Below are 25,553 nucleotides of genomic sequence, written 5' to 3' on the forward strand. Positions count from 1 at the left end.
CGTGAAACCTCGTAGTTAGATGTGGTCATATGTTTTTCTAATTTTCTTTTATTCTGAGTATAAACTATCACTCATCATAAATGAATAAATAATGCCAGCATTTAAAACATTAAGACAATAAAGTGCATACTTATCAAAATTGACAATTTCTCAAGATTGACAATTTTTGTCAGTGCAAGTATGCTCTCTTAATGTTTTTTCCTCTAATGCTGTATTTTACTCGTTTATAACATTGAGTTCAAAATACATCATGATGTTTTAATGAACTTTAAAAGCTACCAAATTAACTAGATTAAATAAGGGTTTGAAGTGACAATCTCTACTGTAGGCTAATCTTGCAGCGCTTTGCAAATTGTTTCAGATTCTTAACTCCTGGTACCTATGACACTTTTTTTTTTTTTTTAGAAAAACATCCCAATTACTGACCCCTGCAAATAGGATAGCAGTCAAATTATAAGCAGCCTGAGGACTAGCTAGTGTGTAAATACTGTGTGTGTGCAAGCTGCGTCTTACCCATAGTTATGATGCCATCTTTTATTTCTTCCATACTGATGCTGTATGTGTCTCCACTTTGCTTTCCAAAAGACCCCTTTGCCCCGTCTGAAGGTAGTTCAGAGGCTGCACCTGAGCTGGACCTCTTTGCAATGAAGCCACCTGAAACCAGCGTTCCTGTAGTTACTCCTACAGCTAGTACAGCCCCTCCAGTTCCCGCAACTGCTCCTTCTCCTGCTCCCACTGCTGCAGCTGCTGCTGCTGCCACTACTGCTGCCGCTGCTGCCACCACTACTACCACCTCCGCCACCGCCGCCGCCACCGCCGCCACCACCACTGCTCCTCCTGCTCTAGATATCTTTGGTGGTAATTTGTTGTTGTTGTTGTTGTTGTGGAACTCTTTCTGTCTTTTATATTGAATTCTTTGGTCCTTCAGATGTATTGCATATACAGTTCTTACTGCATGTATACTGTGTAATTAAATGGTTCTCTAGAAACCATTTGTTACTTAATTCACAATTCTTCAAAGTGCTAGTTCAGAACTGGGAAGTGACTCCATTTCAGGCTTGATTTTCAAGTGAAGTAAAGGCATGTGTGTTCTTGGTCTTAGATTTATTTGAGTCTGCTCCTGAAGTTGCTGCAGCACCTAAGCCAGATGTTGCTCCTAGCATAGACTTGTTTGGTACAGGTAAAACCAAAGCAACCCTTTTTTTTAAATTTAGTTTTCTTATATATTTTCATGATTAAGCTCTTTGTACTCACCTGTGATAATGCATTTGTTAGATTTGTGACTTTGATTTCAGCTTTCTGCTACTTACTTCTACTTGGTTTTGGTTTGTTTCACTTTTGGAAGATGCTTTCTCCTCTCCACCACAAGGGGCCTCTCCTGCGCCTGAGAGTTCTCTCACTGCTGACCTCTTATCTGGTGAGTGCTTAGCCAAGGTCAGTCTTCAGAGTTGTCTCACGTGGACCTGCGTGGAGAGGAGGGCACAACAACTTGCAGATTTATTGTATGTTCTTTTACATGCAAAATTCACTTACGAAAAACATGTCATTCTTTGACCCATCACCAGCAGATGAGGGTTAATATTTCAACCATAAGGCTGGTGAGAAAAAAAAACATCACACTAAAGCCTCTAACTTCAAGGAATCAAATTTTATTTTATTCTGGAACATTTTTAAATCTACTTGCTTTTCTTAAATGTTAAGACAGTCTACCTTCTTCTTGCCTGGAGTTAACCATAACTTCTCAGACGCTATTTGTCAAGGCTGCTGGTTTCTTTTTCCTCTGAGTGACACATACCTTTTGATGTTCTGTGCTTCACTACAGTGGATGCATTTGCGGTACCATCTCCTGCAACCACTGCCTCTCCAGCAAAGGTGGAGTCTTCAGGTGTGATAGACCTTTTTGGGGGTGCGTATCTCTTCTCCTTCAACACTTAAGGAGTCTTTTTTTCAGGTTAATTTCTAGATCTTGCATTTCATTGTATTTCATCATTTTTTCTTTTGACTATGTGAAATTATCTCTTACATATAAACGTAAGTTTTTAAAATCTTTTCCATTTCTTTGCCATCATCTTCATCCTCATCAGTTCACCATAATTTTTAGTGCATGACCTAATAAAACCAGGTAATTTTTTCACAGAAAGTCTTTGTGTTTTCAACATTTTGTTCATTCTAATGTAGAATCACCTGATTGAAATTTCCTTCTACTATTCTTCTTTGTTGATCCCAATCTGTTGACTAAATCAGCATTCCTAAGTTATTAAAAAGCAGTATAAACATGAACTAGGTAACTCAAAATTGAGAACAAGCTAGTCAAAACTGGAGGCATACATGCTAAATATCATATATTATACTGTAGTTTATTAACTTTGAGTTTAATAGTTTTAAATCCCTTCAGATAATTGGAAAATGTTTTCCTGATTTAAATGCATTCTCTTCTTCCTTTGGATATTATCTGAAAGCAGCATGATGTATTGAATTTACTCTTCAACTACTCATTTGGATAATGTATCTAAAGGTGTCTTTTAGCAGTAAGCTTTTAGGAAAAAATACTTAAAGTGACTTCATGAATGCCCATAAATGTGTATGGCTTTGGGCTAAAATACCATGCATTACAAGTTATACTTACATTGAATACTTGGTATTCAGTGGCATAGTATATGTCATGATGAGTACATACAGGTGCAAAGATGTCACAGCTTCTGACACTTAGAGGACTAAAACTTGAGTCCTGAAGTGCCCAAACACTGAATCTTTATATACAGGTACATGTAGAGCTTCATTTAGGTTCATTAATTGTTTTTAAAAATTTAAAAGAGTCCTAAATGGGAAGATTCTGTTTTACTTTTGGTAAAAATTTTTAAAGTTTAGTCCTGTTTTGATAAATGACATGATTTAGTCCAAAGATTTATTCATAAGGAGGAAAAAGAATTTAATCTTACAAAGAAGGGTTAATTCCTAAATATTTTAGAATTCATATGAGAGAACAAACTGTTTAGAACATAATTCATTTCAACTCAATCATTTCACATATCCCTAGGAGATAAATTCACCATACAAAATGTCATGTCTTTGCATGTCTCTGCATAACACTTAAATTACTTACTGTACTTACTGTTTACACTGTCTTACTTTTTTGCTGCATAATGGATAATGGATAGATGCATTTGGAAGTAGTGCTTCTGAACCTCAACCTGCACCCCAGGCTGCTTCTAGTTCATCAGCATCGGCAGATCTACTAGCTGGTAATTAACTAAAATAAAATGGTATTCTGTAGAAATTAAGTTTGCATTTATTTCTAGAAGTAACAAGTATTGCATAAATTACAGGGTTCATTTTTTTCTTTCCTTTCAAGATGCAAAACTGAAAAGCAAGACATTATATATAAACCTATGTGGCAGTTTTAAGCTTCTAATGTCTGTGTTCATTTTTTTTGGGGGGGGGGGTTGTACCGGGGAAGGCAGGGGGCAGAACCACTGAGCTAAATCCCCGGCCCTGTGTTCATTGTTTTGAAGGAATTTGTGGGGAAATGTGCTGTGATGTTTGACAATTACTTTTGCAATATATGATCTTGCATCATTTGTAGGAAAATGGAGGCACTTTCAGACCATAATGTTAAGTGAAATTTGTCAAACACATAAGCTTAAATATTGCATAGGTTATCTTTCATGAGAAACCCAAAGTATAATAAAGAGAAAAATAAAAGAGAAAATAGGAAATGGGGAGATAGATCTTTCTCAAAGGGGAAGAGAATCAAAGGATAGAGAGGAAGGAAAAGGAATGAAAAAAGGAATTAAGATGTATTATGTACCAACGCCAAACAAGGAATGTAAACATTATGTACTACAAATAAGTACAAATTTTAAAAATGATCTGAAGAAAATAAATTAATTTAAAAATAAAAGTTAAGAAATATAAGAAAATATGAATTACTGTAGGAGAAATTGTTACTGATTTCTATGTTGAATTGAAGCCCCTGCTATATATGTCATTTGTTTTTTTTTAACTAGCTGTTAATTGGGCTAGGGATAAATGCTCAGTTGTTCCACTGCCTGCCTCACAAGCACATGGTCCTGAGTTCAATCCCCAGTACCAAAAACAAAAACCAAAAAAAAAAAAAAAACTAGCTGATAATTTATCTATCTGAAAATACATAGAGTGATCCCAGCTCAACAGGGCCACAGTTTGTAGTAGATTGACACAATTTGCATTGGATCATTGCTCATTGCTAGAACAGATAGAATGAAAGGGAACAATTCAAAGACTCAAAGACAGTAAAAATCAAGTGTCAGTCTTCCTTGAGAGCAAGGCAAAGTGTGCTTAATAAGAAACCTAGAAAATTGCCAGTTGTAAGACACAAGTAGTAACTTTCAATTCAGACTATCAGTGGAATTCACAAGATGCTGCAGACTTATCTCTCTGATTTTACTTAGAAGGGTACATAATAGGAAGTGTAGCAGTGGCATCCCAGAAGCCTCAGACACTCAGATGCAGCTTCTCTTGTCCTTCTCCAGGTCACCACAAGGAATGCATTTTGGTCTTTAGGTTGGCAAAAGGCTGATGACAGTGTATGTCCCATCAACATAGGGAAGCCATAATATCTAGAGTCTCTCAGCCTAAATAACCTGAGAGTCATGTGGCCCTTTATAGTGTAAGTAACTAGTACCAATTTTTAAGTATAGCCATATCTCCTATATTATAAGTAGTACCAAATGTAGCAAGCTAAGGAACGGGTATTCTTGGACTTGTAATGGAAGATCCTAAAGGACCTTTGTCAGCCTTCAGAGTTGCAGAATGTTTGACTTGAAGTCTGATTTTTCTTTAAGAAACTAGAGGAAGTAGAGACAGCCCAGCTGTTAACCTTTCCTTCCATCATTCTGGTTAAGTCTTTGCCAAGGACAATAGCACTTCTTTTTTGTCTTTCCCATCCTCTCCAGACTCCTTGATCAAATATGACATTCTTGTTTGATAAGTCCCTTCATCCCAGTGACTGACAGCTGGTATTTTCTTGAGCTATTAAGAACCTAAGCCCCACTGTGATGTGCTGTGTTCTTTGGAAGCTAAAATGTAAGAGGCAATGCATCTCATAAACTCTCACTGGTTAGTTGAGAGAAACAAAAATGCTAAATACCCTGGCTTTTCTTCCTTCTCGGTATTGGAATGAGATTATTGATTATAAACTTTTGTTTTGAACTTATAATTAAGGTAAAATGGCACATGAAATGCTCTGACTTTCTCCAGAATTCTAAGATGTCTTTCTTTACTGGGTATCCCCTACCCTACCACAGACACCAAAGTGGAGGGCTGTCGCCTGCTAGATAGAAGCCTTGCAGGCTGTCCAGGCATTGTTCACCATTGCCAGTGCTGCTCCATTGTCTGCTCCATTACCCTTGATCCATTTTGGTCTGGAACCTGAAATATTGTGTTTCTAAATAAACACTAGAACACTAGGAACTGGAGCAGACAGGCAAAGCCTGTGGAAAAGGGAATATTCCCATCCAATTCCAAGTCAGAGGTCAGTGACAGAACCAAGAGATTCAATTCTAGGGATGAGATGGGAACTAAATGAAGCACATCCCCCACATCTTCTCCAGATCCTTTCAATGGTGGGGGAAGTTTTATATTACATAAACTTCCTTATTTCTCTTTTTCTATTTGAGTAGATTAATATTTGACAAATATATGCATATATATATATATATATATATGAGTGTTAATGTCTAGTTTGCTTTCAAAATAATTCTAGTAATTTTACTTAGACAAATCTTATCTATGTGGGACAGGCAATTCTTATTTCACCTTATATCTTTTTTTTTTTTTTTTTGGTACCAGGGACTGAACTCGGGACCTTGCGCTTGCACAGCATGCGGCGAAACCGCTGAGCTAAATCCCTGGCCCTTCACCTTATATCTTGATGAAAAAAGTTGTAAATTACTAGGTTCAGTTAGGGAGCTAGTTTCTCCTACTTCCCTCTGCTTTGCTTATAGGAAAATCTATATCAAGGTGGAGTATGTCATATCCTATCTTTAATTCGAAAGACAAAGAACAATATGCACCAGCCTTATGAGGTCCTTTGTAGTTTTGCATTCTATCTCTTAACTATATTACTCAGATAATTTTTAGCAGAACCCCAGAATTTCTTGAACCAAATTTAAAATGCAAAAAATGTTGGGAGCAGAATTAAAAGCAAAAAACTTCACTGAAATGGGAGGTCTACAGAGTACCAATTAATTATCCTCCTGTAGAGATATAGGGAATGACCTGAAAAGTGTCAGACAAAAGGCTCAGACTTGTTCTCCCAGAAATACTATTTCAGGTCCATTTTAATAAGTAGAATGTATCAACAACCAATTGTACCACTGAGAATAATTGAAACATTTGAAACATTTTATATATATATATATATATATATATATATATATATAAAATAACCTTCAGCATAATGGAATGAATGTAAATGTCTGGGAAATATGTGTGGAAGTGTTTATCTGCAAATAGTTAACCTGGGCTACATAGTGAGTTCAAAGCCAGCCTGAACTACATAGGGAGACCCTGTCTCTGAAAAGAAAAAACCCAAGGGAAACAAATAAGAACTGAGTGTAATAGAAAAGGGCATTCTGCCAGATCTCTATCAAGTTTATAAACCTATAGGGTCAAGACGCTTCAGCCTTATTATTGGATGTGGGGGAAAGGCTGTGTACTACACTGGTAAGAAGCCCAGGCTCTGCAGCATTATACTGTGGAATTTTGGATCTACCACTTATGACCTTGAATAAACTATTTAATTATTTCTCTGACCTCAGTTTTCTGATCCATTTAACCTTGTGGAGTTGCTGTGAGGATTAAATGAGCTAATGTATGTTTTAAGGTTGAACCACTTGAAATTACAGTTTTTGTAGAATCAAAATGGTCAAATATAGGCAGTGCATATGGTTAACATGGTTCAACTTTAAAAATAATGCATAAAACACTACCTGGCACATGGTGAGATTTACGTTTTACTTTCTTATAGAAGGTAAAAACTTTTTCAGGGAGTAGTGTTATTTATTCACCTATGTATGTATTCTTACCTTTAAGTGAAATTCATTACTACTAAAAAATTAGTGCTGTATAAATGCACACTTGTTCCTCTTTCTACTGAATCTTGGCTAGGTTTGTTTTCTTCTCTTTGAATCACTTCTTCCAGCCATGTAAAAAGAGGATTGAATTAGATGGTTCTGAAACTATTTATTATGCTTTGATTCTAGAACATACTGTTCCTTCTTTACCTAGGTTTTAAGATACTGTTTCAAGGCCAGTTATCTCAACATTCATTCTAACAAAGATAGACAAACAATATAACAGTTGCCTAAATTAACCACAAGCATACTACAAATTGATGTGTAAGATGAATTTTAAAAATCAGTTTTAATACAGCCAAATATCTCCCTAAAACCAAAACAGTCACACCCCTTCAAAAATAAGTATTTCTAGGGCCAGGGATTTACCTCAATGGTTCTGCCCCCTGCCTTGCAAGTGCAAGGTCCTGAGTTCGATCCCCAGTACTAAAACAACAACAACAAAAAAAATGAAAAAACAAAAAAATAATTATTTCTAGCCCATCTTCAAAATCTTATTAGTTCTTACTGATCTTGAGAGTATCTTTCTTCAGTAAAGAAATTTACAAGTGATGCTAATGTCATTCAAATACTAAAATCACTTACTGTGGTCACTGTGAAATTTAAAAAGAACATTTTCTAATAAGTAACAATTTTTCGAAATTGCAATTCTTTTTATATGTATACAAGGAAGGCCTAAAACCATGCCACTGTCAATTCCCAGGGACAGCATGAATTGAACCTTATTGCTGCCTCCTTTAGAAAATAACTGGTGTTTTAGTGGAAGTTATTTTTGAAATTATAAATTGGTTTTATAAATTGGAATATAGTCTTATTTTTGAACCATTCTTTTATGTCTTTGTAAGCTGTTTTTGAAAAAGAGATGATGGGGCTAAAATTGTAAGAAACATATACCCAAACTGAGTATAACAAAGACTTTTGGTAGTAATGAATTATTTTATAATAGAAAATTACCTAGTGTCTTAGTTACTTTCTTGTCTCTGGGACATAGTACCTGACACCACAAATTAAAGGAGGAAAAGTTTATTTTTGACTCACAGTTTGTAGAAGTTGCAGCCCATAGTCAACTGGCTCTAGAGCAGGGCAGCATGGCAGAGGAGTTTGCTTATGGCATGGAAGTCAGGAAGCAGAGAGAGCAAGTAAAGGGAAAAGTGGGGGAGATACACCCTTCCAAGCCATGTCCCCAGTGAGCCACCTCTTCCGACTAGGAGGCTTCACCTCCCAATATCACATTTACCTATAAACTAAGTGTATCATGTCCCCATGATCCAATCACCTCCCAAGAGCCTCCACCTATGAACACATGATAGGAGGACATTTAGATGTAAACCATAATACCTCATATCTTACTAAGAAATCATTTCTTTCACAGGTTATTTGCTTCCAGCCTTCAAGCAAATTTGGTTAATTTTCAATAATCTTTGATATCCTCTTACCTTCTCAAAAGTGTCCTTCACTCAATAAACATTAACTTAGTATTTTAGGTACTGTGCTGAATTAAATATGAGTGGAAAAGATAAGAAGAAAAGACAAAGCTTTTGATCCCAGAAAGTCATCCCTGTGGTTTGGATTTGAGGATGGATCGTGGGAAAAAGTTGTATGATGGGGCTATGTGCCATATGTTCAAGACAACAATGTTGTGCATGTGGGAGTGTGGGTGGGGTGCATCTGACAGCAGTGGGTAGCTGTATCAGGGTAAAGAAGTCCTCCCAAAGCTAACATGTGGCACTGGGTTTGGTGGATTGTAGCTGCAGCCTAGTTTGCAGGGTTGGGAAGGAGCTAGTGAGTAGACAGAGAAAAGGGTGATTGCTCTATGATGAGATTTGCATGGGGAGCCAATGAAATATTTTAGAGAAACAGCTTTGTTAACATTTTCTACTCAGAAAGATTACTCTGGTGGCAGTGCAAAAACTAGACTGGACTAAAGACATCACCTGGGTAGTTGTTATGAATTCTGAGAGCAGTGGTAAGAGCGGCCTAGAGTTGGCAGTAGAAATAGTGGTGGTAAAACATATAAACAAGATATTAAGGGAGATTTGATGCATATTTTTCTAATTTGTATTTTATTATACTAAGTCAATGTGTGCAACTAAATATTTTCTAGCTTTCTGGCATTGTGATTTGAAGAAATGTAAAACATCAATGTAATAAAAATTATCTGAATATTAACACTGTTGCTACTTTCTTTACCTAATGTATTCCATTATAACAGATTTGGAAGCCACGGGTCTCTTAATAAGGGTATATATTCTCGGATGTTGTCTTATCTCTAAATTAAATCTCATTAATACATGGCATATGAAGATACTTGAAAAACTGTTTTTAAAAACAAACCTCCCCAGTTTCATTGACTGCTAATGTACATGCACTCATGTCTTTTTCCATTTCCTTTAACTTTTTCTGACTCTGTTTTTATGGGCTTTACTCACCATTAGTTGTTTTTGCTTATGTTTTTCTGAAAATTTTCTTCAGGATTTGGGGGTTCTTTCATGGCCCCTTCTCCATCACCAGTCACTCCAGCTCAGAATAACCTTCTGCAGCCCAATTTTGAGGCAGCTTTTGGAACCACGCCTTCAACTTCTAGCAGCAGCTCCTTCGATCCATCAGGTGAGTAAGTGATTTTCAAATGTTCTTGTCATTTGTACTGATGATAAAATGTATCACCTAAGGTTAGTATATTTTCAAAAAAATTTACAACAAGCAAATATTCAGTGATAACTGTTTTAAAACTTCAGGAAATCTTACTCTATCACTTAAATCAAAATTTCTAGTATATTTTGGTAACTGTAAGGATAACCTGCAATCCTTTCTGTTTTCTGTTTCTTATTTTTAGCAGAAACTTAGCTTAACATGCACACCATCTGTATGCGTGAGCTTACATGCACATATTCTAGAGATGATAAAAGGAAAGCAAATACTTGGACTAAATCTTTGAGTAGGATCTAAGTATGTGGACACTCCCCTGCTATTGCTTACACCCTCTAAAGCTTGCATGGCCCTCAGTTTTATGAAGTTGAGACACGAACAGTATTCTTTGCCTGCCTTTAACCTCTCATTACTGCTGTCATTTTGTTTGTATTCTCTTCCATTCTACTCTTCCCATGCTGGGTCCTTACTACAAATTTTCAATTGGTGAGTTTTTGGCAATTAAATGTGTTTCAGAAACACCTTAAATATATCCTCTGCCTGACAATTTGGTTGCTTCTATTGCCAGTGCCTAGTTAAATGCTGTCCTTTTTACTTTAGAATTACTTCATCATAGTGTTTATGATAGATATGCATAGTTTTTGATAAAATTAAACAATCAAAGAGTTTTCAACACAGATATTAGTAATATCTTATGCAAATACTGAGTCTGAATTTGGAATAGTCTTTCTATATTCTAGGAACTGAACAAGTAGTATTTATCATCTGCTCAACAGGAGCCATCAATGATGAAATTTAATGTCTGATATTTAAAATACTGTTTAATAAGTCCTTAGAACCAGAAGTGATTGATATGTGAGGAAAAAATCAAAATTGTTACTTCTAAAATAAGATCAACTATTTTTCAGATACTTTATTACTAGATAGTGAAGATCAGATGAGATTTTTTTGTTTTTGTTGTTTGTTTGTTTCTTTGTTTTGTTACCGGGGATCAAACATGGGACCTTGTGCTTGCAAGGCAGGTGGCAGAACCACTGAGCTAAATCCCTGGCCCACTGAGGATATGTCTTGAAAAAGAACAGATCAGATTTTATTTAGATACTAACATCCTAGGAAACTAGGAAATTAAATTTTTTATAGTAAGCGTCTTAGGTTTTGGGAATAAATCATTTAAGCTTTGCTATAAATCACTACTATTTTTAATTAAAAGTGTTTCAGTGATTGTTTTCAATAAGAGTAACAATGGTTACCACTTCATTGAGTGCCTATACAGAGCAGGCATTATAATAAGCATATGGCGTATATTGTCTAGTTTAATATTCTCAACAAAGCCATTTACAATAGTAGTATTACTATTCACATATACAAATAAGAAAGCTAAAACGTTCAGAGAATAGTTTTTTCAAAACCATACAGCTACTGAGAAGTGCAGCTGAATTGCAGCCCAATTTTGTTCTCTTTTCTGTACATTATACAGCTTTCTTTTTTTCTCATGTTCATTAATATTTCATACTTTTATAAGTAGACATATGTAGACTTGTTCTGGGCATTCTAGTCACAAAAAGTGTAAATTACATGCCTTCTTCTATAAGAGTGAATACTCATTTGTTTCATAATTTTTTAAAAGACAATGTCTCTCTAAATTTTGCATATGGTCTTTTTTTTCAATTATTCTGAACCTTGTCTTTTTGATTTCCAGTGTTTGATGGTCTAGGTGATCTTCTGATGCCAACAATGGCACCAGCTGGGCAGCCTGCACCTCTCTCAATGGTACCACCCAGTCCCGCGATGGCAGCCAGCAAAGCCCTTGGGAGTGATCTTGATTCATCTCTTGCCAGCTTAGTAGGCAGTGAGTAATCTAGTTTTCTTCAACTGAAACATGTGAGCTGGTTTTTTGTTTTTTTTCTATTTTTTCACTTGTGTTGTTTCTGGTTTTGCTTGCAGGTAAGTATATTGAGAAATGGATATAAATACTTGGTATTTTACCCAGCAGAATTCATTGGAAGGCAAACAGTTGCTATTCCATTGTCTCATAGGATACCTATGCCATTTTAAATCTAAATTACCAAAGAGTTCATTAAGGAGCTTATTCAGGTATGGAAGGAAATACATTATGTGTAGTAAGTTCTTTATTCTCCATTTCATTTGAAAACAATAGAGGGTAACTTATGTTAAATGCAGTACAAATATGCACATTTCAGTCATTCTGCAAATATTTTACTGCATACTGGGCATTCTCCCAAGCTTTAGAGATAAATCAGTGGACAAAAAAAAATTCTATCCTTATGGTAGAAAAGGGCAGAGAAAAACAGTAAACAATAAATTCTATAGTATGTTTAGTCATGATTGCCATGAAGAGGAAACAAAACAGCCAAAGGGTTGCTGGGAAGCTTGCAGGTAGGAGTTAGAGTAAGCCTCATTCTACAGGTAAGATTTGAGCAAAGATTGGAAGGTAATGGAGTGAACCATGTGGTTATCTGCAGAACATTTGCAGGCAAAAGAATTAGTCAGTGCAAAGACACTGGGGCAGAAGATTTCCTGGCAAATTCAGAGAACATGAAGGAATCAGAAAACCAGAACTGAGTAAATGAAGGAGAGAGCCCTAGCAGACAGATATTATAAAAATTGGCTTTGTGTCTCTGAATGTTTAAAATGAGCAGGCTTAATATTACAGATAACTTTAATGACTAAAAACAGTATGAGAAGTTCAGCAGATCATGGACCCAGATATATTTACCTATATATTTTCTTGTGTATGCACTTTATGTTTCTTATTCATTACCCTTGTTCTGGACATCCATGAAAATGCTTTCGTGATACCCATGAAGAAATTAATTGAATATTTCCTCCTACTCTAAAATTTAATCTCTCCAAGAGATAGCTTTTGCTGAATACTATAATATGCCACCAAATCCCCCTTCAGAAATAACTCATCCTCCTGTTACTGAGTTAATCGGCATGTAGCCCTCAGCTGTTAACCATCTTTGAGAACTATCTCAGCTAAAAAAAAAAAAAAGTAAACCCACTAGAGGAATAACTAATCTTGAAAAATAAGAACAGATTTGGAGGACTCATGTTTTCCAGTTTCAAAACTTCTACAATCAAAAAGTTTTCAACATAGATACTAGTAATATCTTATGCAAATACTGAGTCTGAATTTGGAATAGTCTTTCTATAGTCTAGGAACTGAACAAGTGGTATTTACTATATGCTGATTAGGAACCATCAATGATGAAACTTAATGTCTGATATTTAAAATACTGTTTAATAAGTCCTTAAAACCAGAAGTGATTGATATGTGAGGATAAAATCAAAATTGTTACTTCTAAAATATGATCAACTATTTTTCAGGTACTTATTACTGGACAGTGAACATCAGATCAGATTTTATTTAGATACTAATATCCTAGGAAACTAGGAAATTAAATTTTTTTATAGTAAGCATCTTAGGTTTTGGGAATAAATCATTTAAGCTTTGTTATAAATCACTACTGTTTTGAATAAAAAGTGTTTCAGTGATTGTTTTCAATAAGAGTAACAATGGTTACCACTTATTGAGTGCCTATACAGAGCAGGCATTATAATAAGCATATGGCATATATAGTCTAGTTTAATGTTCTCAACAAAGCCATTTACAATATCAGTAGTACTATTCCCATATACAGATAAGAAAACATATGTAGTCACATCAGTTTAGACAAGGGTGACAAGACCATTTAATGAGGGAAAAAGCCTTTTCAAAAACTTTTACTGGGACAACTGATTAGTCTCATGCAAAAGGATAACGTTGAACTATCCATAAAAATCAATTCAAGATGAATCAAAGATATAAATGTAAAAGACAAAACTATGAAACTCTAAGAACACAACTTAAATATAAATCCCTGGAGGGGCTGGGGATTTAGCTCAGTGGTTTCATCTCCTGCTGTGCAAGCGCAAGGACCTGAGTTCAATCTCCGGTACCAAAAAAAATATATATATATAAATCCCTGTAGCCTTAGATTAGGCAGTGACTTCTTAGATACAATACCTAAACACAAGCAGTCAAAGAAAATAAAAAATTAATAAGAATTTATCAAAATTTTAAAACTTTTATGCACAGGTGTGTCAGGTAAAAGGGCCGAAGACCAAGACCAGACCAGGCCACAACAAGCCTTTATTAGGGGAATAGATCTGCCGGGCTGTCTCTGAACAAAGGAGAGACAAAAGCAATATGGCTGGGGCAGGGAGAGTCTTTTATAGAGACTGGGGTGGGGCTTGTAGGGGCTGAGGCGGGGTTGACTGAGGTAGTGACTAGGGAATGGAGGAGCTGGTGATGTCACTAGGTGGTAGGAGGTGAGTGAGTATTAGGTTACTCTCTAGGTGGGAACAGGGGCATGCTGGGAAGAAGGGTTTGTTCTTTGGTGGGAGCAACCATCTTGGCATGATGTCACACAGGGGAAGGGGCAAGGCACCATAGGAAGAGGGCAGCTACTATACATAATAGCTGCTGAGGTGGTGGGAGACCTATCAAGGTGATATCAAGAAATTGAAAAGAGGGCTGGGGATTTAGCTCAGTGGTTTTGCTGCCTGCTGTGCAAGTGCAAGGACCCGAGTTCGATCCCCAGTACCAAAAAAAAAAAAAAAAAGAAATTGAAAAGAGCACACACACCTCTAATCTCAGCTATTCAGAAAGCTGCAGCAGAGGTACCACAAGTTTGAGGCCAACCAGGGCAACTTAGCAAGGCCCTGAATCAAAGTAAAAAGAGCTGGGAATGTAGTTCAATGGTAAAGCACATGTGAATTCAATTCCCAGTCCCACACACAAAAAAAGAAAAGAAAGTGAAAAGAAAACCCTAGGATGAGAGAAAGTATTCCTAAAGCACATATATTATAAAGGACTTGTATCTTGATTATAGAGCTCTTACAATTCAATAATAAAAATATAGCATAATTTAAAAATTGAAAAAAATCAAATAGATATTTTCAAAAAAAAAGATATATAAATGGCAAATAATTACATGGAAAGATGTTGAACATCATCAGCCATCAGGATAGTACAAGTCAAAACCACAATGGCAAATGTAATACTATTCAGCTATAAAGAACAAAATTATGTCATTTGCAAGACAATGAGCAGAATTGAAGATAATCATGTTAATGAGACAAACCAGATTCAGAAAGACAAATATTTCATGTTTTCCTTAGTATGTGTAATCTAAAAAAGACGACATGAAAGTAGAAGGGAGATTATTATTAGGAGGAAAAGATTATAAGAGAATGATGATGGACATACGAGAGAGAGTAATAGGAAGATAGAAAATATCAAAATATATGCATATATGAAAATGCCATATTAAAACCGAACATTCTATAAAGGTAGAATGTACTAATAAGATGCATGTAAAATGTTCTCTTCCATAGTAAACCTTCTGCACACTAATCACTCAGAGCCTTCTTCTCAGGCATCTGGCTGCGGCAAAGGCCCAGGTCTAGGCTTGGCATTCCCATCTGCCACAGGAATTGGAGAAAGGATTCATGTATTCACATCTGCGATACAGTTATGCTTATTTTTTCCTTTTAACATTAGTAGGCATATTTGGTTTTGTTTTTTAATTGTTTAATATATATAGATTTAGTTTTTTAGTCTATTTGAAAATATTAAAAATGAAGTTTCTTTATCTTTTACAAACAAAAATAACTAGCGAAGCATGATAGTGTGCAGCTGAAGTTCTAGCTACTTGGGAGGATGATGCAGGAGGATCACTTGAGCCCAGGAGTTCAAGGCCAGCCTGGCAACAAACCAAGTTGCTGTCTCCAACAATGTGTCTAAAATTATGTATAATAATTTTTATGTGTGGTTTTTAGTTATCATATACCTTATCTATTTTGTCATACCAAGATTTGGCAAGAAATAAATATTAACATCATCCTCAACAAATCAGCTCTATATGCTGGATTGGGGCCTTTGTACTGACTGCTGTCTTAGCCTAGCAAGCTTTTCCCCACTCTCTACTCAGCTTTGTGCAAGTCTCACCTTCTCCTTGAGGCCTTCCACAAACACCCTCTTTAATATTGTCTGAAGCACCCTCCATCCCACCTTAACCTCTTTTTTTTCAGTTTTCCTTAGGTCTTCCATATCACCGTCTAGCAGCCTATGTAATTTACTTTTTGTTATTTCATTGTTTCTCACCTCTCTCACACCATTAGAATACAGCAAGCTCCTTCTGGACAGAGATCATTGACTGTTTTCTTCCCTGATGTGTCCCAAGTGCCTAGAGCAATACTTACCATAGGGCTCCTTAATTCTTTGCCAGAGTAATCAATGAATTGAGATTAGAGCAGATCATTAAGCCATATGTGTGGGGGTTCCCAGCTTGAGTCTGGAAGAATCCACATGCCAACTCCTTGTATTCTCTCTTTCCCGTGAAGAGATAGGCACACTCTTTCCTCCAACAACAAGAATCCAGTAGCATGGATGAGATGTTTCTTTCCAAGGAAGCCCTTGAGAATTTCTGCACCTGGCGGTTTTATTGACTGCTGATTTCATGGGCACTCTCTGCCCGGCATGAATCAAAATTCCAGACTTGTGGGAAGAAGGCATGTGTTCAGCATAGCTTACAATGTTTGTATAAACAGTACAGTTAGCATTAGTTATCATGTAAAGAAAGTTTTATGTCAATATAGAGGACTTTCTACTAGCCAAGTTCCCAGACATCAGCCTAACAATCCTTTCTAAGATAGCAATTTCAAGCCTGTTAGGTCTACTCTTTTCCTGGGTACCAGTTCACATAAAAACGTGAGCCTTAAGTCTGATATGAAGTAAGAGAAAATCTCAATTAATAGTTATATTTCCTAACAGTTTCTTTTTTGTGTAACTGAATTTAGTCATTCATAAACAAAATATGGAAATTTTCTAAATCTCGAATTCTTTGATTTCTTGAATGTTACATAAGGTGAATATAAAAGTTTACATTCTTTTTATTTTATAAATTTATAGATCTTGGAATTTCTGGCACCACATCAAAAAAGTAAGTGTTTTAAATTATCTAGTTTCCTTCTGACAGTATTTTTATTGGAGACTATCAAGCATTGTACTTATTGGAGTACATTATTCATTCTTAGGCTAGATAATTTCAAAGTTGGTTTATATATTTTTTTATTTTGGCTGTTATATTACTGAAATCTCCACTGTTGTTTTACAATGAAAAGGAATAATCTGTTTCAGTCTTTCAGTGTCAGTGTGGTATATAGAAATATTTGGGGATTGTGATTTGAGTATCTCAAATTTAAATTCTAGGTTCATTATAATATTCCTAGATAACATTGATTTTAAAATTTTTTTTACAGAGTATCTGTTTTAAGGAAGGATGGTGAGAATAATAAACAATGTATGTTGTTAGGTGTATGGTGTTAGGTATTGTCTTACAATCACTGGAAGTCAGGTTGTAGGCATGATACAATCACGTGAAACATTTGTTAAACACTCTAAAATCCAAAATGTGCCATCACTAGGGGGCCAGGGATTTTAGCTCAGTGGTTCCGATGCCTGCAAACGCAAGGTCCTGAGTTCAATCCCCCGTATCAAAAACAAAACAAAACATACCATCACCAATGCATCTTAAATTCAGCAAAATATAAATGTATGATATTCATAATATATTATTTGGAACTTTCTGTGATGAGTAAGGAATTTAGTTGAATCTTGTCATATTTTCCTATTATAGCTGATAGGAAATCCCTGTTATCATTGAAATCCAAACTCTAAATGACTTTTTTTTCAAATGAGTTTAAAATCTCTTAGATACAATATGGTGATACTCCCAGTAAATTTTAGCCTACTCTCTTAACTACCAATTGACTCAGTAGTTTCCTTCTAAAACCAAATAAATGGATCCAAAGAGCCACACCCCACATTTTTTTTCTAATTAGCTTGTTGCTCTTGTCTATCTGTTTGTTTTATGTGCTTTTAGGGGAGATCTTCAGTGGAATGCTGGAGAGAAAAAGTTGACTGGTGGAGCCAACTGGCAGCCAAAAGTAACACCTGCCACATGGTCAGCAGGTGTCCCACCAAGTGCACCTTTGGTACGTAGCCATCAGAGGCCAGGGCAGTGTGGGTAGTTTGCCAGTTTCCAAGTGTATAGAGCAGAGTGCATTTTGCTTAAATTGGCTACTGAAGCTGTACTTATTAATCCACATTGAAAAAATATAAGCAACATGCAAATTTTACTGAAATACAAATTCCATTGGTGTTATATTTAATAAAAATTATGACCTATTTTATTTCAATATTCTGAAATAATATTTTGCCTCTTTTAATTTGTAAATTATGGAAATTCTTTTTCCATAGCATTTAATATCATTGATCATTATATAGTTTATCATATTTCTTACCCAAATTTCCTGATTGTCTTAATAAGTAATGAAAACTTTTTTGCTTACCAGAAATATTGGGCAGTTTTCTACCCAGTTGCATAAGTGAAATCTTGATTTAAAACCCTATTACCTATGCTCACCATTTAAAAATTGAAACTACTAATATAATATTTTTTAATACATTTATATAGGTTTAATTTCTATATTTTAAATTTCCCTATATTCCTATATTTAGTAAAACTAGGCAAGTCTGTTTCCCAGGCTCACTTGTAATTTTCCACCTTTGCTTACCACCTCCACCTGTCTAAATCATACCCATCTCTGAAGCTCACTTGGTACCATCCTTTCCTTGCTTCCTTAATTAGTTCTTAACCATCACTCCCACAGCAGAACATGCATTGAATTAAATTAATATAAATTAGAATGTAAATGCTATGCTAAGTGAAAGATGCCAGATACAAAAACTACATAATATAGGATTCTGTTTAGATATAGTGTCCAGAATAGGCAAGACCACAAGTAGGGAGTAAATTATTGGATGCTAGGGAATTGAGGAGCAGGAAATTGGAAGGGCTTATGTTGTTTTGGGGAAAGTTGATTGAAATGTTCTGGGATTAGATAATGGTTATGATTGCACAACATTCTAAATATACTAAAGATTACTGACTTGTACATTTAAAAACTACTAAAATGGTGAATTGAAATGTTATGAATTTTATCTCAGTAAAATATTTGAGAAGAAAAGAAAATAACAACAAAGATTACATTTCTGATTCACTCTTTACACACCATTTCAAAGTGGTGGACTATTTACAGTACCAAACCTGAATTATACCACTAGGATTTAAGGCCATGAAAGAGAACGAGTGTTATTAGTTATCAGAACAAAATGAACTTGCAGAAATTCTTGATCAATATGTTTTTAAATTTCCTTAAACTTGAAATAATCTTAATGCCAACTGACATATTTGGGGGTATCACATTTTGCTACCCATTGCCCATTTTGTAATTTTGTTGTTTATGGTGTTCTAAGAGATCTTTACACATTCTGGATAGTACATGTAGGTACTTAACAGATACATGATTTGCAAGTATCTTCACTCATTCTGTGAGCTGTCTTCATTTTCTTTATGCTTTCCTTCGTTGCACAAAATTTTTCATTTTGACAAATTCCCATTTACCTAATTTTTTTGCTTATGCTTTTGGTGTTATAAGAAACCTTTGCCCAATTAAGCTCCTAAAGTTTTTCACATGTGTTTCTAAGCATTTTATCTCTTACATTATGTCTTTGACCTGAGTTCCCTTTGTATATGGTGGGAGATGAAGATCAAAGTTATTTTGCATGTGGAAATCCTGTTGTCTTAGCATCATTTGTTGAAAAGACTATTCTTTCTTGAATAATTGCTCTTAATACCTATATAAAAATCAACTGGCCTTAGTGTATGGATTTGTTTCCAGACTATTTATTTTGTTTTGTTGATCTCTATGCTTTTTCTTATGCCAGGACCAGAATGTTTTCATTGATATAACTTAAGTTTTGAAACTAGAAAGTATAAATTCTCCAAATTTGTTCTTTTTCAAGACTGTTTTGGATATTCTGATTACCATTGCATCTCTACATAAATTTTAGTTTCAGATTGTCCATTTTTCCAAAAACAGCCAGTTGAAATTTTGATGTTTACCTATGGCTATCTTAACAATCTTATGTCTTCCTGTCTATGAACACAAGATTGTCTTAACATTTATTTAGTTCTTTAATCTCTTTCAGCAATGTTTTATAGTTGTCAGTGTACAAATTTACACTCCCTTTGTTAAGTTTATTCATAAACATTTTATTCTAGATATTATAAATGGAATGATTTTCATGATTACATTTTTAAAATGTTTGTTGCTAGCTTAAACTGAACACTGCACTTATTTTTGCATAATGATCTTTTATTCTGCAACTTTGGGAAATTATTTATTACCTTGGTAGTTTTGCATTTGAATTCTCCAGAGTTTTCTATTCATCTGTGAATAGAGATAGTCTTATTCTTCCCTTTCCAGTTTGGGTGCTATTTCTTTCTTTTTCTTGCTGTTTGCCCTGACTAGAATTTCCAGTACACCCTTGTCTTGATCATAGGGAGGAAAGTTTCCATAATTCACCACTAAGTCTGATATTACCTATAGGGTTTTTGTAGATACCCTTTATCAGATTGAGAAATTTCCCTTCTTTTACTACTTGAGTACTTTTTTGTCATGAAAGGATGTTGGATTTTATCAAAAGCTTTTTGTACATCTATCAAGGTGACCATTATGATTTTTTTCTAATTTGACTTTGAGGTTTCTTTTAGGAAACATGGTCATAAGCTTCAGTCCTGCCTTGATGGGGCTCAGGGAAGGTAGCTGTGGATATTTACAGTGTGCCTTTCATAGACTACTTCATCCTTGAGATAACCTAGTGCCTAAATATCTGACCCATGAATAGATGTCCTTCTCACAGAAAATTTGTTTCTACTGTCAGATATCCCTGAGGCTCTTTTTTGACCTGGGTATAGTTTATTCTAAGCAAGATAGCTACTCTCTAGGAGAGCATTGATCTGAAACAAAGTTAGGTTCCAGTATGTCAAGTCAGATAAGACATGGAAAAGGCAGCACAACAAATGCAGTGAAATAGCAGGAGCAATTTTATTACAGCTCCAAGAAATGAAAGGGCAGCATACTTCTCAAGGCTAATGAGAAGAGAGGAGCCTTCCAAGATGCATATGTTCAACCAGTAGGTGGGGAGCAAGAGAGAAAAATGGAAACCTGTGGGCCTTTTTTAGGGTCTAGGATGTTACTCAAGTAGGTCTCCCAAGGGAAGTCCTAATTGGTGGGTTTATAGCAAAGAGGCATGAGTCCCATGGAGTCACAGTGTGATTGGGAGCATCATTGCAACATGCCTGCGCAGTCCATGTATGATGTGAGGGGCAGTGAGGTAAATCAAGTAGGTTCTATCTAGCTGTCCCACAGAGAGGTAGTCACCAGAAGGTGATAGTGATATAGGGGGAAGAGATGTAACTCCCAAACCTGCTAGGTATCCAAAACGTTAGTTTGTGTTCTCTAAAATCAAAGAATTCTAGGAACAACGGAGGTTAAGAGTAGGAAAAATTTGAGAGAAAGAAAGCTTCTGTCTAAGATAGACAGAAGAGAGACCAGAAAGTGGGTTGCCCACTCATCCCACTTTTCAAAGGTGTTTTATACAGCAAAGCCATGTGGTGAGGCGGGTACAAAGTGGGCCAAAACTATAAGACCCAGTGGAAATTTACAAGCTGGGCATGAGGTGGGACAAAACCATGACCAACCAATAAGATTGTAAGTACAATCACCCAGGTAATATTGATTAAATGGGGATCAAATGGGAAAACAAGTCACCTACAAGGAATTTCCCATTTAGAATATCAGTCACTGCTATCTCTAGGGGAAGTAATGCCTCTTCTTTTTATAATGCTAACCAGTGAATGTGCCTCAGTTGTTCTCCATGTTGGTTCCTTGCTGTGTTGGCTACTGGAGGGCTGGCACCTTGAGGACTGAGGCTTTGAGGACTGATGCCTTGAAAGGAGGCCCTGTCTTAACTGCCTACAAGATATCTAGTTAACTTACTAATACTATAAGGTAGATATCTGAATTGATCACATCAAGAAACTGAGAGGAGGGAGAAAACTGAAGTTAAACATATTTAAAATGGGTGTTGGGCCAGGGATTTAGCTCAGTGGTTTCGCCACCTGCTGCGCAAGTGCAAGGACCCGAGTTCAATCCCCGGTACCAAAAATAAAATAAAATAAAATGGGTGTTGAGACAATATAAAAATATAAGAATTCACTACAACTGTGTATTTTTTATTCTACTAATTCAGTATATTGCATAGATTAATTTTCATGTATTAAGCCAACCTTGCACTCCTGGGATAAATACCATGTGGTTATGATGTGCAATTCTAATACACTGCTGGATTCAGTATGCTTGATGAGGCTTTTGCAACAATGTTCATAAAGCAGTTTTCTTTTCCTTGTGATAACTTTGTCTGGCTTTGGTATCAGGGCAACTGGCAACAAAGAATAAGAAGTGTTCCCCCTTCCATTTTTTAGAAAGCTTGAGAAAAATTGAAACTAATTCTCCTTTATATACTTGGTAGAATTTGTCAGTGAAGCAAACTAGTTCTGGGCTTTGTTTTATGGATGGCTTTTTACTATGATTAATTTCTTTGTTGTATATTCCAATTTTTCTATTTCTTGTTGAGTCAGTTTTGTGGTTAGTATCTTTCCAGGATTTTGACCATTTCATCTAAGTTATATAATATTTTGGCATATAATTATTCATAATATTTCCTTATAATCCTTTTTTCTGTAAGATCAGTAGTCATGTCCCCACTTTTCCTGATTTTGAATTTCTTTTTTCTTACTATGTCAAGCTAAAAGTTTTTCAGTTTATTAAAGAGCCAACTTTTTGTTATTTGATCTCATCTTCTGTCTTTATATTCTTCATTTCGTTATGTTTCTTCTGCTTACTTTGGACTTTTTTTTTCTTTTTCTCTAATTTCTTAAGGTGGGATTTTGACATTTTTCTCCTGCGAATGGGTCATATCTTGTATCTTTGTATGTCTCATAATGTCTTGATGAAACTTGGTTATTTTTTAATTGTATAATGTGGCAACGCTGAAACTCAAATTTTACCTTCTTCATAGAGTTTATCATTGACACTTTGTGTAGTATAGATTGATCATCCCTAACCTGAAAATATGAAATCCAAAATGCTTCAAAACTTGTAAAAGTTTTGAGGCCCAACATGGTACCACAAGTAGAAAATTATACTCCTGACTCCGTATGATGAGATGCAGTCAAAATACAGGCAGATGAGAAACCCAAAATATAATTAAAGAGCAAAATAAAAGACAGATTATAGGAAGTAAGGAGATATTTTTCAAATGGGTAGGGGACCAAGAGATGGAAGGAATGTGGAGAGAGGGGAGGAAAAGGAGATGAGAAAAAGAACTGTGATCTACTATGTACATGTATCCACTCCCCACAACAAATGTAATCATTATGTAATGTAAACATGTACTAATAAAAACTTAAAAATTAAAAAACACAGATATACTAAAAATATTTCATAAAATTACCTTCAAGTTAGGTGTATAGGATATATATGAAACATAAATGAATTTTGTGTTCATGCTCGGATCCTTTCCCTGAGATATTTCACTATATATGTAAATATCCCAAAATGTGAAAAAATCCAAAATCTGAAAAATCTCTAGTCTTAAACATCTTGGATGAGGGATACTCAAATTATAGTTGTTTGTTTAGTGATCATTCTGAAGTAATTCTGTAAAGTCTGTGTGTACCTTGTCATGTGTGATCATTGAAGTCTCTGTGCCTTTAGCTAAGTGGTCCATTAATGATTGAACAGTGGTCCATATGTATTTTGGGTTGTCCTTAAACTCATCCAGGTTTGACTTGCCTTAGCCTTCGAGGCTCACAGTTAGCCAGAGGTGAGCCCTTGAGTCTTTAACTCTTTGCTGGGCATATGCACACTCAGGCATGTACATGATCTTTTAAATACCCAGGGATCTGTTTGAGCTTTTCACACTCTAATCCACAAAACTCCTCATCCTCCAGCCTTTCTTCTCAGGCTTTTTGTTTAGCTTACTGTTTGTTCTGATTGTTATCCACTGTCTTGAATAGCAGCAACTAAAACATTTGCCTGTACATATTTTCCATAAGTGTCTTCAGATAATGACTTCAGTCCTAAGTACATTTCCACTTAGAAGAGACAAAGATAAAACTTTTGAGTCACTCTTTCCAGAGAACAAATAAGTAGTCATAATAACTACACTAGTACCTCAGTTCATGAATGCTTTTGCTTGCAAACACTTTGCTTCACAAACAAGTGTTTTGCAAAATTTTGTTTTTGTTTGCAAACTTTGCTTCGGGTGACAAACACAGCTGCAACCACCTTTCCCACACAAACACAAATGTGACCATCTTTTCAAAATCGTAGAACAAATTAAGTTCATGAACTGAGGTACCACTATATAATTGTTTTAATAATTCTAACAGCCAGCCATGGTGGCACATACCTGTAATCCTGGCACTTGGGAAGCTGAAGCAGGAAGATCAACATGAGTTTGAGGCCAGCCTGGGCTACATAGTGAGTCCAAGGCCAACCTGAACTACATAGCAAGACCCAGTCTTAAAAAACAAAAAACAAAAAGTAATTTTAATGAAGAATGAAATATATTCTGTGCCTTTTGGTACTCTTACTGGGAATGTGTGATGTTATTTTCAAGACTACATCTAAGCTACAGAGCAGAAGATGAAATTAAGGTAAGTTTAAATACCACAAAGCTCATTGCTCTTAACAAGATTCAGCTGATTTTCTTCAATAAGTGTTTCATAGCTTGCTTCAAGTTTTTAGTTTTCAGAGTCCAAAAGAGTTCACTCTGACAATTATTCCCTATTTTTAATTGCTTTTCTGAATGAGACTTTTGGAGTTCCTTGGTCTACCATTTTTGCCGACATCACTACAGTGTTTTCTTTCTTAGGATTTGCTGTAATGGTTAAATTTAAGAGATTATAGTAGGGTTAAATTTCTAAACAAGAGGGAACTATTAGGGTGTTTTGATGTGTGACTGAAACTGTTAGACCTGAACCTGAAATGCTATGTGCATGTTATGTTAAGTGCAGTCTAGTGAATGTTTTCTACATGGTGAATTAATTTTCATCCTTGTGCATATGTACAATAATCAAAAATTAGAAAGAAGCAAGTATAAGAAAAATAATAGTGTAAAAATAGAAGGCAGGGATGGAAACCAACATCGAAATGTAAATGAAAGCAGGATCCTCCCAGTGTTTAATCTGATACTTGTCAGAGTTTATAATGATAGGAAAAGATGTGAGAGTGAGCATAAGGAGATTGAGGAAGGAAGCCCAACGTTGTAAATAAGAAGCAAGCCAGCAAGTATGTACAAATAGCACTACTAAGAGTGAACATCAATTCGATAACCTTGTTTGTATCACTGGCATGGAATTAGAACTATTTTTTAACTTAGAACTAAAATTTGAGATTTCTTTATATATTCATATACACAAATTTGATATACACACAAAATTATATCCTTTCATTTTAAAACTAATTATGTTGGTTCTTTTTGTTTGTTGTTTTGTGGGCATGTATGTTTTGTGTCATTCTGTGGGTATGGGTATGTAGCAAGGAGCTGTACCTCCAACCAGTTCAGTTCCTCCTGTGGCCGGGGCCCCATCTGTTGGACAGCCTGGAACTGGATTTGGAATGGTGAGTGATGACTTGTCCTGTGTTCTTTGCCAAATCCCAAAATAACAAGTACTCCAGAATTATTTTCAAAACACAGTGTACTTGAAAAATTAAGTCATTTGCTTTAGACCTTAATTAGCCTAAACA

At 35.5% G+C, this 25,553-nt stretch overlaps 1 protein-coding gene across 26 annotated transcripts in view; it reads left to right on the forward strand.

Moving 5' to 3' along the window:
* Positions 1-25,553, forward strand: part of Snap91 (synaptosome associated protein 91) — a 124,896-nt gene that overhangs the window by 91,838 nt on the left and 7,505 nt on the right. For 11 of the 26 annotated variants that reach the window (XM_087188085.1, XM_087188083.1, XM_087188082.1 and 8 more), the window contains 10 exons: positions 586-858; positions 1,103-1,180; positions 1,346-1,417; positions 1,823-1,906; positions 3,159-3,242; positions 9,588-9,722; positions 11,461-11,610; positions 16,741-16,771; positions 17,714-17,825; positions 25,344-25,427. In XM_087188085.1, the coding sequence (XP_087044211.1) occupies positions 586-858; positions 1,103-1,180; positions 1,346-1,417; positions 1,823-1,906; positions 3,159-3,242; positions 9,588-9,722; positions 11,461-11,610; positions 16,741-16,771; positions 17,714-17,825; positions 25,344-25,427 (1,103 nt within the window). The remainder of the gene's footprint in view (positions 1-585; positions 859-1,102; positions 1,181-1,345; positions 1,418-1,822; positions 1,907-3,158; positions 3,243-9,587; positions 9,723-11,460; positions 11,611-16,740; positions 16,772-17,713; positions 17,826-25,343; positions 25,428-25,553) is intronic. The other 15 variants (XM_087188087.1, XM_087188097.1, XM_087188086.1 and 12 more) reach the window with 4 other exon arrangements.

Source organism: Heterocephalus glaber, unplaced genomic scaffold (assembly GCF_053883595.1).
Source record: "Heterocephalus glaber isolate CG9 unplaced genomic scaffold, H.glaber_assembly_v1.0 deba00001523, whole genome shotgun sequence".
Taxonomy (NCBI): Eukaryota; Metazoa; Chordata; class Mammalia; order Rodentia; family Bathyergidae; genus Heterocephalus; species Heterocephalus glaber.